At 34.2% G+C, this 18,781-nt stretch overlaps 2 protein-coding genes across 2 annotated transcripts; one reads left to right on the forward strand and one right to left on the reverse strand.

Moving 5' to 3' along the window:
• Window positions 1-3,427: 3,427 nt before the first annotated feature.
• On the reverse strand, window positions 3,428-5,813 carry LOC100810107 (L-ascorbate oxidase homolog). The gene is made up of 3 exons (XM_003529408.5): window positions 5,131-5,813; window positions 4,035-5,041; window positions 3,428-3,935 (listed from the first exon to the last, which is right to left on the reverse strand). Exons 1-3 carry the CDS (start codon window positions 5,473-5,475, stop codon window positions 3,635-3,637), a joined length of 1,653 nt encoding a protein of 550 aa, XP_003529456.1. The 5' UTR covers window positions 5,476-5,813; the 3' UTR covers window positions 3,428-3,634.
• Window positions 5,814-12,668: 6,855 nt separating this feature from the next.
• Window positions 12,669-15,168, forward strand: LOC100810636 (L-ascorbate oxidase homolog). Its single transcript, XM_003529409.5, has 3 exons — window positions 12,669-12,954; window positions 13,351-14,460; window positions 14,582-15,168. The coding sequence occupies exons 1-3, from the start codon at window positions 12,704-12,706 to the stop codon at window positions 14,877-14,879; spliced, it is 1,659 nt and encodes a 552-aa protein (XP_003529457.1). The 5' UTR covers window positions 12,669-12,703; the 3' UTR covers window positions 14,880-15,168.
• The last annotated feature ends 3,613 nt before the right edge of the window (window positions 15,169-18,781 follow it).

An 18,781-nucleotide genomic window follows, 5' to 3' on the forward strand; every position in this document is an offset into this window, starting at 1 on the left:
GTTTGCAAATGTCTTCCCATGACACCCAACAAATCTTCCTTTCCTCCTCATGTGATCCCCACAAAAAATCTCTCTGAATTTGTGTTAGTTCCTTTATAACCACTTTAGGAGCTTTGAAAAAGGAGAAAAGATATAGAGGTAAACTCGAGAGAACCGAATTAATAAGTGTTACCTTTCCTCCGATGGATAGATTACGTCCCCTCCAACAAGACAATTTAGCCCTCATAGAATCCACCACCGGTTTCCAAGTCGATCTTCGCCGCGGGTTGGCACCAACCGGAACACCCAAGAACTTAAAAGGTATTAAAGTCATACAACAAGAGAGAAAGATTGATGCTGACTCTAGAAAACCTTCGTTGATATTCAAACCAATCAACTTACTTTTGTGGAAATTGACCCGAAGACCAGATACTAACTCAAAGCTTCTGAAAATAGTTTTGATGCTCCACAGATTCTTCCAAGACCCCTTACCCAATAAAATTGTGTCATCAGCAAATTGTAATAGAGACAAGTTCAAACCATCTGCCACCTGATAACCATCAAAATTTCCAACCTGAATTGCCTTTTGTACCAAACCAGAAAGTCCCTGTGCCACAATGAGAAATAAAAATGGAGATAGTGGATCTCCTTGTCTTAAACCTTTATGAGCTGTGAATTCATCCGTGGGGCTCCCATTAACCAAGACTGACATAGAACTAGAAAAACACACGCCTGTATCCACCCAATCCATCTCTTATCAAAACCCATTATGTTCAACATGTAAGTCAAAAAACTCCAGGAAACCGAGTCATATGCCTTCTCAAAGTCTACCTTAAACAACAAACATTCATCCTTTCTACGTTTGGCAAGATCAACTGCCTCATTAATCATCAAGACACCATCTAAAATTTGTCTTCCTGAAATGAAAGCTGACTGACAAGGAGATATAAGTTTAGCTATTACCTTCTTTAATCTAGACGCCAACACCTTGGAGAGAATTTTATATAGGCACCCAATCAGACAAATGGGCCTATATTCCTTTAGATTTTGGGGGTTATTTACCTTTGGAATCAAAGCCAAGAAGGAAGCCGTAATAGCTTTAGGAAGCACACCTGTGATCTGAAATTCTTGTAAAAATTCAACAATATCATCCTTGACAAACTCCCAACATTTTTTTATAAAGCGCAAGTTGAAACCATCCGGACCAGGGCATTTATTACCATCACAACTCCACACTACATCCTTTATCTCCTCCTCTGAAAATGGTGCCACTAAGAAAGAATTTTCTTTCGACCCCAAAGTCTGAAACTCTATCCCCCCCAACACTGGTCTAGAAAAAGAAGCTTCCTTGAATCCTTCCTCAAAAAATCGACGCACTTCCATCTTCACTTCCCCAACCTGTTCCACACAACGCCCCTCCACTTGTAAGGATAAAATTTGATTCTTTCTCCTCCTATCTTGAAGACAAGAATGAAAGAATTTTGTGTTAGAATCTCCTTCTTTAACCCAACGCAACCTAGATTTCTGTTTCAACAAGCTCTCCTTCATCATTAGTTGTTGCCAAAATAATGCATTTGCTTCTTTCTTCTTCACCACCACATTAAGATTACACCCCTCCTCTATGCCTCTGTCCAACTCATTCATCTCAGCCACTATATTTTCTATATTAAGGTCTAGCCACCCAAACACCTCCTTATTCCACTTTTTCAAACTCTCTCTAATAATTTTTAGCTTCTCCTTTATGACATATGCCTTTCTTCCAGTAATCTGAATCTTCTTCCACTCCTCAACAATAAAAGACTTGAAACCATCATGTTCAAGCCAACAGTTATTAAAACGAAAAGGCTTAGGACCCCAATTAAGATTAGAACATTCCAACCATATGGGGCAATGATCAGAAATGTCTCGTTTACCAACCCTCTACCCCTTTACTTGCCATAGATTCATGATGCCATCCGAAACAAGAAACCTGTCCAGTCTACTAGCAGCAATACCATCAGAGCAGAAATAAGTAAATTTATTCCCATGCAAAGGAGGATCAATAAGATTCATTTCATTCACAAAAGCATTAAAATCCACCATATCAATATACCCCCAATTTTCGCTTCTGCCCGTCCTTTCCTCCCTATTAGATACCGCATTGAAATCCCCCACCAGACACCACTCTCCCGCAGAGCTACCATATTTGAGATTATATAAAGTCTCCCACAATAATCTTCTACCAGCAGTATTACATGGAGCATAAACATTAACGAAGAAGAATAATTTCGACTTAAACTCAACACAAACACCTATGAAGCCATGACCAGAAAAATTAGACTTAACCACCCATAATCCCCTTTTCCACATCATTAACAAACCACCCGACAACCCAGACGAAGGCAGAGCTAGCCAATCAATTAACTGGTTACCCCACATATTTTCAACAACATAATCTTCAATAAATTCTCTCTTAGTTTCTTGGAGACAAACAAGATCAAAATTACCTGAATTGATGATTTTGGCCAACCTCCTTCTCTTTGAATTGTCTCCCAACCCTCTCATGTTCAAAGACATAATATTCATGAGACACCATTGTTGTTCACCCTCTGCTGCTTTGCAACTGCATCTCTGCTCTCACATAAATTAATATGCTGAATGTACATCTCGTCCTTCCTGAAATCTCATTAATTTAAGAACTTAAAATCAAATTTTTGAAAAGTTTAGGAATTTTGTTCGATCAAATTTTTGTCTAAAGAAAAATTAAATTTTAAAAAACATTAAGAGACTAAAAATTTAATTAATTCTATAAACAACTATATATTGCATACTAATTAAACAACTCTTTTATTCATTTAATATTTAGACTCTTGATCTATTTTTATTTGTTTTTCTTATTTCTTGTTTAACATATTGTGCCAATTGACATCTTAAATTTAATAAAGAGCTCGAGCAATAGAATATTATAACATTTTACTTTACCATCAATATCATTTTTTAGGATTCTTCCGGTTAATTTCAATTAGTTAATAAGGGCAGGAAGTGCTTAACCTGGAGTTAAATTTAGGTGTCGCTTAATTTGATTTGAGTATTTTTTTATTTTTTAAAATAAAAATAAAAAATAAGAGTAAAAATATGTTTGTTTAAAATTTTAAAAATATTTTTAAAAACATACTCAAAATTAAAAATAACAAATTAAATAATAAATCAACATTTTTAGCTTTTTTTTAAAGAAGTGAAAATGTAATAATACTTTAGAATATTTTTTTTCGATACATATTTTTTTAATCTTAAAAACTTTGAAATGAAAATTATTTTTAAAAAAATAAACACCGACACCCAAGTGCCACCTTAGTTTCTATCTGATATAGTTGAAGTTGCATGTATTTTATTATTACTATTTCACGTCAAAAGTAAGTAGAAGAATGAAAGAAGATAGTAGGAAAAGGAGATTATAAAGAAGATACTATAGGAAAAGGAAGGAGACTTTCATATATATATTTATGTGATATTGATATAGAAAATGAATAGGAAAGGGTTGTACATCAGTGACCACGCAAGAAACATGAGAAATGAACTAGAGCTAATTAATTAACCCCTCGTCTCAATCTCATGATGGAACAATTTTGGAGCTACGACGTGGTGGCACTGATGATGATCGCAGAAGAAAAATCTCTTAACTGGAGTAAGGTGGTGGCTTAGGCATATCCTTGACGATTCCGCAGACAAGCTGGGTCTCTGGGAGGTTGTACTCATCCCTAAGGGACCTGTTGGGAGACAAGACACTCACGTACAATTGCTGTCCCAGGTAACGATTCTCTGCCATCTCCGACCTCAAGTTCCACATTCCAGCGTTGTCAAAAGTCAACATGATTGCGGCCCAAGACTTTGGGAACACCTGGATGGTGTGCCTGCTGACAGCATCAAGAAGGTTGTAGCACTTCCTCTTCTCTGGGCTCCACTGCCCCGGCTCAACCCTACAACGGCATTCATTCATTACAACGACCAAATCAATACATCAATGCAATAATATACATAAGAGGAGATGCTGTTTAGGGTCTTAATTAATGACTTACGCGACGGCAAAGAAAGAGTAGCCATCAAGGTTGTAGGACTGGGTGACCTTGGTGGGGTTCTCGAGGATGACTTCGATGAAGTTGCGGAAGGTGGCGTTGATGACGTTGGGGGCGATGATGGGGTCGCGGGAGGCGATGGCGGCGTCTGGGGCGTCAGAGATGAGGTTGTACTTGAAGACCTTGTCGGCGACACCGTAGTACTCGGCGAGCTTGAGAGGGGTTTCGGGGTCGACGTGGGAGACACCGTTGAGTGCGTAACGGAGCTTGCCGCCGATCTTGCTTCGGGTGCCGACCAACTTGATGGTGCGGGTGATGTTAATCTGACCGTAGTGGTATGAGCCCTGAGGGTTGGGCCTTGCAGCGCTGGCGGTAAGGTTCCAACGGAAGGAGCGGAACTGGTTAAGAGACCAGGCCCAGCCTTGGTGGGGTGCAGGGGGAAGAAGAGGGGATGCGGGCCCGACGCCATTCGAGTAACGAATCACGCGCGTGGCAGTTATAACCTTCTTCGTGAAGCGCGTGGAGGCGACCATGAAGTAGTCCCTGGGCTCCTGGTCGGCGGTAACGAGGACGGTGAAGCACTGTCCGACGTGGACGTCGAGGGAGTCATAGGTGTTTTGAACAACGTGGGAGCCTTCGGTCTCAACGAGCTTCATGGGGTGGCCCTGGATCCTGAAGTTGAGGGCTTCCTTGAGCCCAACGTTGCAGATTCTGTACTTATAGGTCTTTCCGGGCTCCATGGTGTAGAGGGCCTCGAGCCCGCCGTTCTTGCCGTTGATGTGGACCCCACTGGGCCTGCCAATGCTGCGTCCGCTGTCCAATGTTTGTTTCAAGGCAGTGTGGCTCTTGCCGAACCAGTCACCGATGAGCACCCAGTACTCATCGGCGGGATCAGCATAGGGCACTGGGATCAACAGACGGCTGAAGATCCTTAAACCCCCGAAGCCACCCACTGCGCGTTGCAAGCCGGTGGTCGGGTAGTAGAAGTAAGTTCCAATTTGATCCTTAACCTGAAGAATAGAATTTTAACATGGACAACTTTGTTATTAAAATATATAAAAAAAGACGATGATGCAAATGGAAGAATATAAGAATATACCTGAAAGCGGTAGGTGTAGTTGGTGCCTGGGGCGATAGGGCACTGGGCACCCAATGTGCCATCTTGCCAAGAGTTCTTCCTCTGTTGGACACCATGCCATGTGAACAAGAGAGGCTCATCGAGGTTGTTGAAGACATTGATGACCACGTTGTTGTTGCTGGTGGAGTTGATTTCGGGGCCGGGAAACTGACCATTGATGAGGATACCCTGTTGGGGGACACCCAATGGGGCAATGGTGCCGTAGGTCACGTTCCATGTGTAGTAAATGTAAGGGTCCTCGCCCCGAACCGATGATGTCATCAGGCAAAGCAACAATGCTATCATCGAAGTCCAAACCCTGCCCATTTTGTTTTTCTCTTCTTTTTTTTGGATTCAATTAACCCTTTCCTATCTCCTTCCTTTTTCTTTTTTTTTTTTTATTTGGAAGAAGATAGTTATTGTCTTCTTCTGCCTCTTTTCTTGACCCGGGACCTTACCCTTTTATACACCATTGTGCCAAAGATTTCCACCGTGAATTCTTCGTTTTCTTTTTTTTTTTTCTTTCCGAAGTTGTCTCTCAACCTCACTATGCTTCTTTGGTGCACCTTGCATGTCTCTAATTCGTTTTGCCTCTTTGTCTTTCTGTTTCCCCTTTTATGGTTTAGAATTTTTCTTTGGACCATAATTTTGGGAGTTTGGGTTGGGAAGAAAAATAACAAGCTAGAATTTTTTCCCCCTCTCTCTCGGAAATATAATAGCTGTATAATAGGCACTGTATTGGAGAATTTACCGAACAATCAGGGCACGCAGGCTTCCATGACACCAAAAAAAAAACGCTGATATCACAGTTTTCTTGATAAAGACTGTTATATATATATATATATATATATATATATATATATATATATATATATATATATATATATATATATATATAACAGTGATGATATCACAGTCGTTTTTCAATAATTCTGTAAAAAAAAAACCACTTTAATAATAATTTAACGAACAAGCACATGTATTTACCATAATTGTAAAAACTACAATGGTTTTTCATAAAGTTTTACGATGAAAATATAAGTGGTTTTTGAACACCTGGCTTATTCTCATGTGGTTTTTCATAAATTTTTCAATAAGTGATTTTTAAACCCCTAGACTTATTCTCATGTAGGATAAATAAATACATCCATTTATTTTAATAAAGTCACACGTATAATTTTCTTAGATTTTTTTTAAAATAGTTTGCCCCTGGGACCTAGATGTGCCACTGTTCACAATTATGATTTAAAATTTTAAAAATTACATATTATAAACTTACATATTTAAAAAGCTAAGTTATTTTTAATTTTACATGCACCATTCAGTTAAAAAATAAAATATAATGAATTTATCATATAAATTAATTAGTATAGTCATATTTCTTTTATCAGAAATTAAGTTATATGAGACTTCTTTAATTTTTGAAAAATGATATAGAAAAATAACTTGAGTATAGGAAAATTCTAGTACAAATTTATTCTTTTTCACAAAGCTAAACAATCTCTATAACTAAGAAGCTAACCAATAAAATTTGTGTTATGAAAGCTAATGATTTTAAAAAAATTAATTACTATCACAGATAAAAATTCAATTATATAAAATCATGAAAGCAAAAACATATAATTGCTCAAAGATTGATATCGACGGAGAAAAAAAGAACTGTATATGATTAATTAAATGTCTCGGAATGAAATGTACTATATTTATTTATATAAAAAAAAATCTTCAAATTATGATGTGAATATTAGAAGCTTAGCATTTCCTTGCGTCAAGATTCCGTTGAATTTTGAGCTTTTCCACTATAATATGTATATTCTTTAAAAAAAATCACAAATTTTTAAAATGTCGTTGGACTACTATTTACAAATTTAGCAATTTAAACTTTGTTTATTATTCAGATATTATTTAATTTATTAACCAAAAAAGTATTATTTAATTCAAAAAAATTAATAAAAGTAGAAATAAAATTTGTATAATATAACAAGAATTAAAAAAAATTATATATCGTTAACATTATAGATTAGAATAAAGAAGGATTTATGCATGCTTGATATAGTAAGTGAAAACTCTATCACATGTGAGAAATATTTATAAAGTGTGGAATTTGGTTGGTGATTTTTACACGACAAATTACAAAAGTCATGCATATTCCAATATTTTATTTTTAAATTTTGTTTCCATTATTATATATTAAAAATCTATATTTATTCTATTCTTTTTTCTCAATAACAAAAGTTATTATTTGATACAAAATTATATATATATAATTATAGGAGAAATCAAGTTATTTTAAAGGTAATTTTAAATTAAAAAGATACTTTTCATCTTAATATAAACACAATAACAACATTCACGGCGAAGGGAATGAGGGCTCCTGGAAGGGTCATCCCCCATCTCTCACCCCTATTTTTTTAAGTCTATTTAAATGAAAATAAAAATAGTTTTATGGCCCCTTAATTTTTTTTTAAAAAAAATAAACATATTAAAAATATACATGAAAATTACTATGTTAGTTGATAAGTGAGGAGAGAAAAAAAAATAGAATAGCAGATATAGTAAATAACATGATGTGATAGGAAAAGAAAAATTATAAGTATTTATAGAGTGTTTGTGATGTTGAGATGTCTCCATATAATTAAAAAAAATAAAAAAAAGTTATTCATGTGTCTCAAAGTGAATACAGTTCTGAATTTCGAAAAAAAAAATCAAATTGATTAGTATATTCTTACTTTTTAATGAAATATTCAAATATTAGTTTTAATTTTGTCCTCTAATAAATATTGTTGTCTTAAAAGACTTAATAATATATTTATTGAAATTAGGAGAAAACAAGAATATTAGTAAAATTGTTCCATAATAAATACCAGTTCTCTTCAAATATATACTTTCTTTATTTGTGTGAAAAAATCTTTAAGCATGAGTCATTTTGGAACCTAGGAAGTATTATTTAGTTGATTTCTTTCTTATATAATATTATTTCTTTTCTCATACCTATAAAGAGAAATTATAAGTATTTTTTTATGTATGAATATCAAATATAATGTTAGAAAACATATAATAACTTACACATCTTATTCAACCAACTAAGTTAACCTCCTTAACAATTATAGGTATTAAGGAAATGCGATGTTGAAGTGTCTAGGTATAATTAAAAAAATATCATCCATTTTATTTCTTTTCTCTTAAAATATTATTTTTGTACTCAATATATATATATATATATATATATATATATATATATATATATATATGTGTGTGTGTGTGTATTATTAAATTATACTTTTTTTCGTCTATAAACTGAAATTCTGGCTCCGTTCTTGACAACATTACTAAAGCAATATTGTATTATACTAGTTTTAAACATTAACTTTAGAATTTGGTTTCTTTACCAATATTATGCCATACTGTAAGCATAAAATGGCACCAAAATTGTTTCATTGCTCAAACAAAACCAAGCAACGAATTAAAAAGTAGAAACAAATTATAATAATCTCAATCATGTCAAAATCACCTTTGCGTTGCTTTCATCTGATAGGGAGTTGTGTGCTCATTTTGGACATCCTTGGCGTAAGACAAAAGTTAAAGAAATTCTCCTTTTTAATTTGGAATTCAGTGGTTTAATTAATTACTCATTTTGACTCTTGAGAAATAATATAGTTTTGGATTTGATCAAATTAAGTTCGTTCTTGGCGTTGGTTAATGGTTGAGAAAAAGAAAGGGAGCCTTTTTTTTACGGGTGTATAGATCTCTTATCTTGTATTTATGAGTAAAAATAGGTCTAATCATTCGATAGAGGCCCTATGATTTATCTTACATCATGCTTAAATTAGACCTAAAAATTTATTTAGTTAAACAAGCAAAATTTGTCTAAGAAAAATATGAAGGATAAACTAAAATAAAGAACAATAGATTTTATAATAAGTTCACTCAACTTAAGTTGCATCTGATTTTTATTACAAACAAATATTTTCTGTCACATTTAATTTGATAATTTGGATACATCAAATATTTTGTAAGTCATTGCTAGCAACAAACAAACAATCTCCTCTTGAGATTAAAACCCGAATATTCTTTAATACAAGCCACTGTTAACTTTCATAACCACAAATTAAGGTGTTTGAGGATTACAAAGAATTAACTCACAACGTAAGAATATAAAAGTTTAGCACAGGTTACAAATATTTTTGCGAAACAAAGGATGAACTGTTTAACTTATAAGTATCATAATAATGTTTCATCCAATGATAGCTTCGATAACTTCTTCTGAATTTTTCTTCATTCTTTATATAAACTTCAAATTAAAAGTATTCATTGTGTGTTTAGCCCTTTGCATTTCCTCCTGCTATGAGCTTCATTTAGTGCATGGAAAACTTGGCACGTAAATGCTTTTGGGGTGACTATTTTTCATGAGGAGAGAGAAGCAATAGGTGTCTTAGCTTTTCTTTCTTAAAAAGTATAGACACCCTCTGAAGGTCTATACAATTTTTCTGCATCTTCCCACTTCAATTCTTCTCCTTGTCCTGAACCTCGTTGTGTAGCTTTAATTTTGATCAGAGGTTGTGCTTATATTTACAATTTTTTTATTTTCATGTTTGAAATTTAAACATTAGAGCATATTTGAAAAAAACAAAAAGGAATATCAGACTAAGGTTCATACAATGAAGAATGTAAGCACAAATAAACCTTAGCATTCGAACAACATAGAGAAAAGAACTATATCAAGTGTTCATTTTTGGATGAAGAAATCTTAAATGAAAGTATAAAATATTTCCACAAGTTTTGTTAGCGAGTTGGACAAAAAGATGTGTTGGACGCTGATGAATATTTTTATAAAAGATTTTCGGCCAGGTCAATTGTGTAGCGCTTTGGATGCATAAGCTGTTATGAAGTACTGGACGAATCCATATATGCGCATTGGATGCAAGCTTATTCAAAACATTTTTAGCCAATATAAGGTTAGAATTATTGTACTTTTTAAGCAGTGGACACATATAATATCTTGCATAACTCATCAAACTTATTAGTCCATCATCAAAGTTTAATATCTTTTATTATCATTAAAAGTAAGATGTTTTACTTCCATGTCTTTGGTTCCAACAAGAAACAATGTATTATTTATGCAAAAAAAATCAAAATCAATTTTGATGTCACTGTTCAACCACTCTTTTAATGACCAACTGATCCACTTCATTGGTGAGCTGTCAAATTGAATCCATTCCTTAGTAAGAGTTTTAGATCTAAATAGATATGATGAGTACAGTACAACTATTAAGATTGAAACGTGCGTGATAAAAAATATTACAGTCCATGCTAGTAAATTTATTAGAAGTAATAAAGTATTCTTTTTTATGAATACTTAGCAAATACTTCAAAATGAAATTCTATAATATTTAAAAATATAGTTCATAAATCTAGTTTTTTTTTCAAAGTTAAATGATCCGTCAATTTTCTTAAAATTTTATTTAATATTTTTAACTAAATTATATTTATCCTATTTTGAATCATAGGTTGGTTGTTCCTATTCCTTGCTTAATTATGACACGATGTCCAAGTCATAATGATAAAATGAGTCTGAAGGAGAAAAAAAATCATTATAATTTAAATGTTTAGTTGTTGGGGATTTATAATGTAATTTGCAAGACTTTTTTAATATATTTAGAATTCTTAACAATTCATATATTTAAATATGTATATATCTTAAATTATTCAGTTATATATTATAGATACACTAACATGTTTTAACGAGAGAAGTCACTCTTAACTTATATATATATATATTCGTCATTTCTCCCCTTTAGGGATATCACAACACCTTGTATATTAGAATATGTGTAGGTTCTTTATTCATTATTGTGAACACCGAAAATTTTAATTTTATCTCGTGCAATTAATTTAATGTGAATTCAATATGAACTATCTTCCTTCCTTTAGCTTCTTATATTGTGCTATAAAAGTTCTTACACAATATTTTCATATCAAAATCATGTTCACATTTTCTAACATAAGTAACATCTTTTTACAAGATCACATATATACTGTCCTATATAAGATGAAATAAGTTTAAGAAAAAATATTTGCTGATTTTTCTTAAAACACAATTCAATCTCATTTCTTATGTTTCTCTTTGTTTTACGCTAAGCATTACCATAAACAAATAATATAATGTGGAGTCATATAACTATTAATTTTTAAAGAAATATAATATTCGGGTGAGAATTAGATGAGTATATATTCACGATTCAACAAAATTATAGATTATCAAAATAAATAATTAAATATTATATATATATATATATATATATATATATATATATATATATATATATATAAATTTTAAATGATAACCTTTAATCGCAATATAAGTTATATAACTGTCTTGCTGGGACTTGCATAGAATTTTTTTTTTTTTTCCTATCAAACTTTCAACATTATTTCTGCAATTGAATTCAAGTCACTCTAGAAGTTCTAATAATCAATCAATGTCAATCCTGGATAGAAGTGATTGATTCTATCAAGAATAGACTTTTGTTACGTTTGCTAGGGTATGGCGATGACCGATTAAGGAAGAAGTCAATGGTGATGATTTTGAGCAACAATTGCAAAGAGAAACCAAATCCGCAAAAGGAAAGGTAAAATAATAATAATAATAATAATAATGTTCAGCATTAAAAATAATATTTTATAAATTTTTTCACTCCATTTTTTATGTTTCTTTTTTTAGTATTATTTATTATTTGGAATTTAATTAAAACCTAATAAATATACACGGGCTTATTTTTATATAACTAAAACTTATAGTAAATAGTAAATAAATATATAAATCATATTAAATTCACAAAAAATAATATTTTTAAACATATAAGTCATATTTAGACTTATAATATATAAATATATTATGATGTAACACAATAAGGGATAAGTCAAACCTTTCTCAAATTGAGAAACAAGAAGATACATGTCGTCCTACCTATTTTGAAATAGAACTAATGTTATAAAAATTTATAATACAGGGTAATTGCTTCAAATTTTGATTTAAAAAAAATGCCTTAAGATTTAAAGAGACGTGTAATTTTTTTTAATCCCAGAAAAAATTGTGTAAGTTTTATAAAATGAAAAAAGACATGTATAATTTTTTAAAATCTCATGGAAAGTTTATGTAATTTACTCTTATATATATATATATATATATAAGAAATACACAATTACAAATCGCATTTTTAGAAGAAAAAAATTTAAGCCATGCATATTCAATGGAGTTAACTAGATGGTGGGTGATAAAACCCATAAAAGCGTGACTTTATATATTCAAGATCTGAGCATTCTAACAATAGGCATCGCGAACGGCTTTGACATGGAAATAGCGAAGTGAGAGGAAGTACGCATTCCAAGGAGCATAACCAAAGGGAAATGGTGAGAGACTTTAGCGGAGATTTTGAGTGGTTGAAGAGCAACAAGTGAAATATATATATACAGCAAGTTAGAATTAAGATGGAAGCATATAGTAGTGTTCTATACACACTGTAAGTAAATAAAATCGAAATTTAGACAAGACATCATGGGTGGGGTAACATCGTTACTAATGTTGCTATGTCTCTTCGCAGGGGCTATGTCCCCTGTGAAGGGTGAAGACCCTTACTTCTTTTTCACATGGAATGTCACCTATGGCACCCTTTCTCCAGCCGGTGTGCCCCAGCAGGTTATTCTAATCAACAATGAATTCCCTGGACCCAACATAAATTCCACCAGCAACAATAATATCGTCGTCAATGTCTTCAACAACCTTGACGAGCCCTTGCTTTTCCATTGGTATATATATTAAATATGCATGCATGCAACACTTTTTTATCAATATCCTTTTCCAGCACAAACAACTTCATGATGTCTAATTAGCTCTAGCTAGATTCCAATCTCGACCATGTACATATGTTATAGACATTTGTTACACAAATTACATGCATGTTTTATCCATAATCATATTCATGACACTAGCTATTGATTCATTCAAAAATCCTTTTTTCATTTTGTGATGGGACTCATACTTGACGAATATATGGTCTCAAAACTATCAATCAGTTTCACCTTTCACCCAAATCCTTATCATGAAAACTAATTAACTAGATGAAATTTTAATTACTATATTTCTTTTTTTGTTATATCATTTATCATATTTATCATTTTCTCTCTTTTCTTGGCCTTTGATAGGGCGGGAGTCCAGCAAAGGAAGAATAGTTGGGAAGATGGTGTTGCCGGCACCAATTGCCCTATCCAACCAGGCACAAACTACACGTACCACTTCCAGGTGAAGGACCAAATCGGTAGCTTCTTCTACTACCCTAGCCTAGGGTTGCAGCGTGCTGCCGGAGGCTTCGGCGGCCTCCGCATCAACAGCCGCCTCCTCATCCCAGTCCCCTATGCTGATCCCGAGGATGACTACACCGTCCTCGCCGGCGACTGGTTCACAAAGAGCCACTCAACCCTCCGCAAGCTGCTCGACGGTGGCCGCTCCCTCGGTCGTCCCCAGGCCGTCCTATTGAACGGCCAGAATGCCAAGGGCGACGGCACCGACAAGCCCCTCTTCACCATGATCCCCGGCAAGACCTACAAGTACAGAATCTGCAACGTGGGCCTCAAGAACACCATCAACTTCAGAATCCAAAACCACCCCATGAAGCTCGTTGAAATGGAAGGGTCCCACACTGTGCAAAACACCTACAACTCCCTCGACGTACACCTGGGCCAATGCTTCGGCGTCCTCGTAACCGCCAACCAGGAACCAAAAGACTACTACATGGTCGCCTCCACACGCTTCACCAAATCCATTCTCACCGGAAAGGGAATCATGCGTTACACCACCGGAAAGGCCCCGCCGAGCCCGGAAATCCCCGAGGCCCCCGTGGGCTGGGCCTGGTCGCTGAACCAGTTCCGCTCCTTCCGCTGGAACCTAACGGCCTCTGCAGCCCGGCCCAACCCACAGGGCTCGTACCATTACGGCCAGGTTAACATCACCCGCACTGTGAAGTTCATTAACTCTGTTAGCAGGGATAGTGGGAAGCTCCGTTACGCTATTAACGGCGTTTCTCATGTTGATGGGGAAACCCCAATTAAGCTCGCTGAGTACTTTGGAGTTCCTGAGAAGGTGTTTAAGTACGACATTATTTCCGATAACCCGTCGCAAGACGTTGGAAAAAATGTTGTTTTGCAGCCCAATGTTATCAGATTCAAACACCGCACCTTCATCGAGATCATCTTCGAGAACCCCGAGAAGAGCGTTCAGTCCTACCATTTGAATGGTTATGCATTCTTCGCAGTCGCGTGAGTATTCTCTCATAAAAAGCATGTGTTATCATACATGTGACTTTGATGATAAGACTACACTTCATTGCATAACATATTTTCTCATTCTTCAAATTCATTAATATTGTGTGTATTATAGGATTGAGCCTGGGACTTGGACTCCAGAGAAGAGGAAAAACTACAACCTTCTTGATGCAGTGAGCAGACACACAATGCCAGTGTTCCCGAAATCGTGGGCGGCGATTCTGTTATCATTCGATAACGTTGGGGTGTGGAACTTGAGGTCCGAGCTTGCTGAGAATCGCTACTTGGGACAACAATTGTACATCAGTGTTCTAACTCCTGAGCGTTCTCTGAGGGACGAGTACAACATCCCGGAGTACGCGTTGCTTTGTGGCGTAGTGAAGGGTCTGCCAAAGCCAGAGCCATATCACTGATGTTGGGCCACTATGAAGGGCCTATAGACTATATATATATATGCCATCAGAACGTGGAGTTCTTTGTGTGGTGATCTTTTTTTATATGGAATAGTAGAGAAGAAGAATAATAACGTAGGGCCTTGGGGCATCCAGTTTGTTGACCGGATTGTGGTCAACTCGTTTAGAAATATAAGCAATTTGTTCTTGTTTCTTGTTTGTGGGTGCATGAATCCTACAATTTTACATTTAAAAAAATTGTACTACTTTTTTCTTAAACTGTTGTTGATTTTTCATAAAAATTATTCATTTGTTGTCACTCTCTTTCTCTTTGCATTCCTCTTGCTCTTTTACTTGTCTCTTCTGATACTGCAAAAGCTCCAAATAATTGTGCCTACAGTAACGTGATACTGATACATTTTTCATCGGTTCTATAAGAAATTCAATCAATTTTATCAACTTCTTTAGAACGTGTCGAATCACCAGTGTAGTTTAGAATGAGCCTCTTCTGGTGTTCATGAATATGCAGTATCACATGAGTTCTAACAACATATCAAGGTACCCCTATGAATTTTAGGGGGTTTTAAACAATTTTAAAAAAAAAACTATTCTTCCTCTGAAAAAAAAATGTGCCCCATGTTCTCTTTCCTCGAACAACATCTTCTCATTTTAAAATCTGCCATTGACAATGTAATTATATGGAGTTCTTAAATTGATAGTTTCACAACGTTACTGTTTCTGTTTCGTGTTGATCATTGGAGGTGAGCTTTGTTTCGATCCTTGAAACAATATTGGTTGGCCTTTTACCCCCGTATGCTCCACATATTATTTTTTTCAACTTAGCTAACACAATAATCTGAAAGAAAAGTCAAAATCAAAACAAAACACTGTCAAATAAAAGCTTTTTTTGGGCACACTATAAAACCCACATGACTATGAGAATAATAATTTCGTGACACTAGACCGACTTATATAACCAGTCACAAAACACGATATCATCAGAAGGTAGCTGCAGATGAGTACAGCACATTTCTCTAAAGAATAGATGGAATTTAATCCTCTAGAAGGACTCTGTTTCTTCATTAAAAACTGAATGGCAAACAAGCCTTTCGAATATATATCTTTTTGCCAACATTGTACACCAAACAAAAGCAATATTAGCTATATATCTGAAACTTCAAAAGAGTAATGCGTAAATTAATTAAATTATAATTACACTGTTGTTCATGAAAAACACCATAAACTTGTATCGTATCATACAATTAATCTCAAAATCAGTATCTAGTCAAGACTCAAAATGGTTTACAAGCACGTTTGAGGTCAAGCTCGCGGAAGTTCTGGTGTTAGGGGGAGCTCTGGGAACCCAATCCTCCTTACAGATATGATCAAAACCCTTCAGATATAGTAATGGTACCATCAAGCATAACATCTCAAGTAGTTCCAAAATGCTGTCCAATTTCTTGATCAAATATATAGGTACACGGTTTCAAACAATTATGTCTTTTAATGATCTGGATCAGAAAGGATAATGCACTCCGTGTGCTAAAATATGAAAAAGAATCAACAAAAATTGGATTTCCTATGAATCCTTACACTGCCAGCCGATGCCTGATTTGCTGCTCGATTGCTTCCAAAATTCTTCCGATTTGATTCCCTAGCAATTCTTGAACCAAACTACAACAATAAACATATAACAGAAAGACGCATTAATCACTATGCAAGAGTGGTAATTAACCAAGCTACAAATATATGTGCAACTTATAAACAAATTATAGTCATTGCCTGATCTAGTGAAGTTGCATCCTCTGGTTATTATTTCCTTAATACACAAGTTAGTTTCTTAAAGTTAAAAATAAAACAGTTTGTGAGAAAAATATAATAGGTTTTCACTGAACTCATAACAGTTATACATTTTAGTTCTTCAATGCATTCCAGCAATAACAAAACTCTATTGACATCTAACATGAGATCTAAGGAAAAGGCAATATGGTTCCAGTACACAGGTGAACCAGCAGAGTACAAAACACTGTTGTTGAACGAATGGAACAACTGTATTCTGAAAGAGTAGATTTATTTAAAAATTGAAAACCCTCAAATAGCATATTTACTTCCTTTAATGGTTTTGCATAGTTTTAGAACCCCACAGTCCATTTTACATCAAGTAAAATTCAAGTGTAAAGTTTCAGAGATGCACACCAGGATTGCTCGTTTTGGCAGAACTGCTGCTTCATATAAACCAAGCAATTCAGCAACCTTCAAGAAATACATTAACTATGAGATTATTTTTTTATTCTTTTGAACTTGCAACAGAAAAGGTTATAATTTGGTAAAAAAAAGTTTCTGAAAAACTGCCTTTTATATTCAGAACATCAGGAGGTTAAGATTCTAGAGTGTGCATATAATTATTTTTCATTTGGGGGGGGTTCAAATACAATCCCCACTTTTATGTTCCTTCTGTAGACAAAGGATCAAGCTGAATGTTTTGATGATGCCAAAGGATCACATGCTTCTCAAAGCTTTATTCAAGACAAAGAAATCAAAGATATTCAAGATGGATGATCAAGACAGACTCTAGAGTCTTAGGAAGGGTATATTAAATAGGAAGGGAATTCCTAATTGAAGTAGCAAAAGGTTTGGCCAAGAAATTTAAGTTAAAAAGTCTTTTTCAAGAGATTTATTCTCTGGTAATCGATTACCAGAGGATGTAATCGATTACCAGTGGCCAAAAATGATTTACAACAGCTTAAAATTTGAATTCAAAATTTGCACTGTGTAATCGATTACACATATATGGTAATCGATTACCAGAAGTTATTGAACGTTTTAATTCAAATTTTAAAGCTTGTAATCGATTACACACATACTGTAATCGATTACCAGAGGAGATTTTCAGAAAATATTCTCAACAGTCACATCTTTTCATTTGGTTCTTGAATGGCCATCAAAGGCCTATATATATGTGACTTGAGACACGAATTTGCTAAGAGTTTTCATAACAAAAAGGTCTTATCCTCTTAAAAAGTAAAATCGTTTTATTCTCTTACAAATTCCTTGGCCAAAACACTTGTGATTAAATAAGGAATTATTTGAGTGCTCAAATTGTTCAATCTATCTCTTTCAAGATTTCTTCTTCTCTTCTTTATTCTGAAAAGGGATTAAGAGACCGAGGATCTCTTGTTGTAAAGAAATCTAAACACAAAGGAAGGGTTGTCCTTGTGTGATTCAGATATTGTAATAAACTTTTACAAGATAGTGGAACTCTCAAGGAGGTTGCTTGGGGACTGGACGTAGACACAAGGGTGTGACCGAACCAGTATAAATCTGAGTTTGCAATCTCTCTTCCCTTAAACTCCTTTAATTGCTTATTATTTATTCTTTCTTTTCAGTAAGTTTATCTTGCATATTTTCTTAAGGGTTTACTGTTAAGGAATCTAGGGTTACGGGTTAAAATCAAAATAGGATTTTTTAATTATAAAAAGTTTGTGATATCTTAATTCAACCCCCACTTCTTAAGATATCTGAGGCCACTTGTCTAACACCTTCACTTTATAAAAACTTGTTTTTGAGAGCAAGAACATTGGTGTTCAGAAGATTCGGAGATCCTTTCGCTGCACACGATTGAAACCAATAGGTTGTTGTATATTGGGAGATGAGCACAATCAGATTTTTTTCCTACCAGTGCAGTGGAGACGTTTTCTCTCTAAGGATAACGTTTGTGCATTTCAACCCAGACTAATTATTTTTTCCCCTAATTTATTTTTTTCTTTGTATTTATTGTATGATATAGTGCGTTGTTGATTCATGTTCTGCCAATTAAAGTTATCTTGTTATTGTTATTTTTGTTATTTAATTCAAGGCTTTGCATTTTCTTCTTATTTATTTCTTTCATTTTATTTTAATTTTCTAACAATCTTAGAGAGAAA

Source organism: Glycine max, chromosome 7 (genome assembly GCF_000004515.6).
Source record: "Glycine max cultivar Williams 82 chromosome 7, Glycine_max_v4.0, whole genome shotgun sequence".
NCBI lineage: Eukaryota > Viridiplantae > Streptophyta > Magnoliopsida > Fabales > Fabaceae > Glycine > Glycine max.

Bases quoted from the DNA above. Each gene is read 5' to 3' on its own strand.
- LOC100810636 (XM_003529409.5), top strand. From the start codon at position 12,704: ATGGGTGGGGTAACATCGTTACTAATGTTGCTATGTCTCTTCGCAGGG. The intron at 12,955-13,350 runs GTATATATATTA...GGCCTTTGATAG, and splicing joins GAGCCCTTGCTTTTCCATTG to GGCGGGAGTCCAGCAAAGGA. The intron at 14,461-14,581 runs GTGAGTATTCTC...TGTGTATTATAG, and splicing joins TATGCATTCTTCGCAGTCGC to GATTGAGCCTGGGACTTGGA.
- LOC100810107 (XM_003529408.5), bottom strand. From the start codon at position 5,475: ATGGGCAGGGTTTGGACTTCGATGATAGCATTGTTGCTTTGCCTGATG. The intron at 5,042-5,130 runs GTATATTCTTAT...TCTATTCTTCAG, and splicing joins ACTACACCTACCGCTTTCAG to GTTAAGGATCAAATTGGAAC. The intron at 3,936-4,034 runs GTAAGTCATTAA...ATGCCGTTGTAG, and splicing joins TACTCTTTCTTTGCCGTCGC to GGTTGAGCCGGGGCAGTGGA.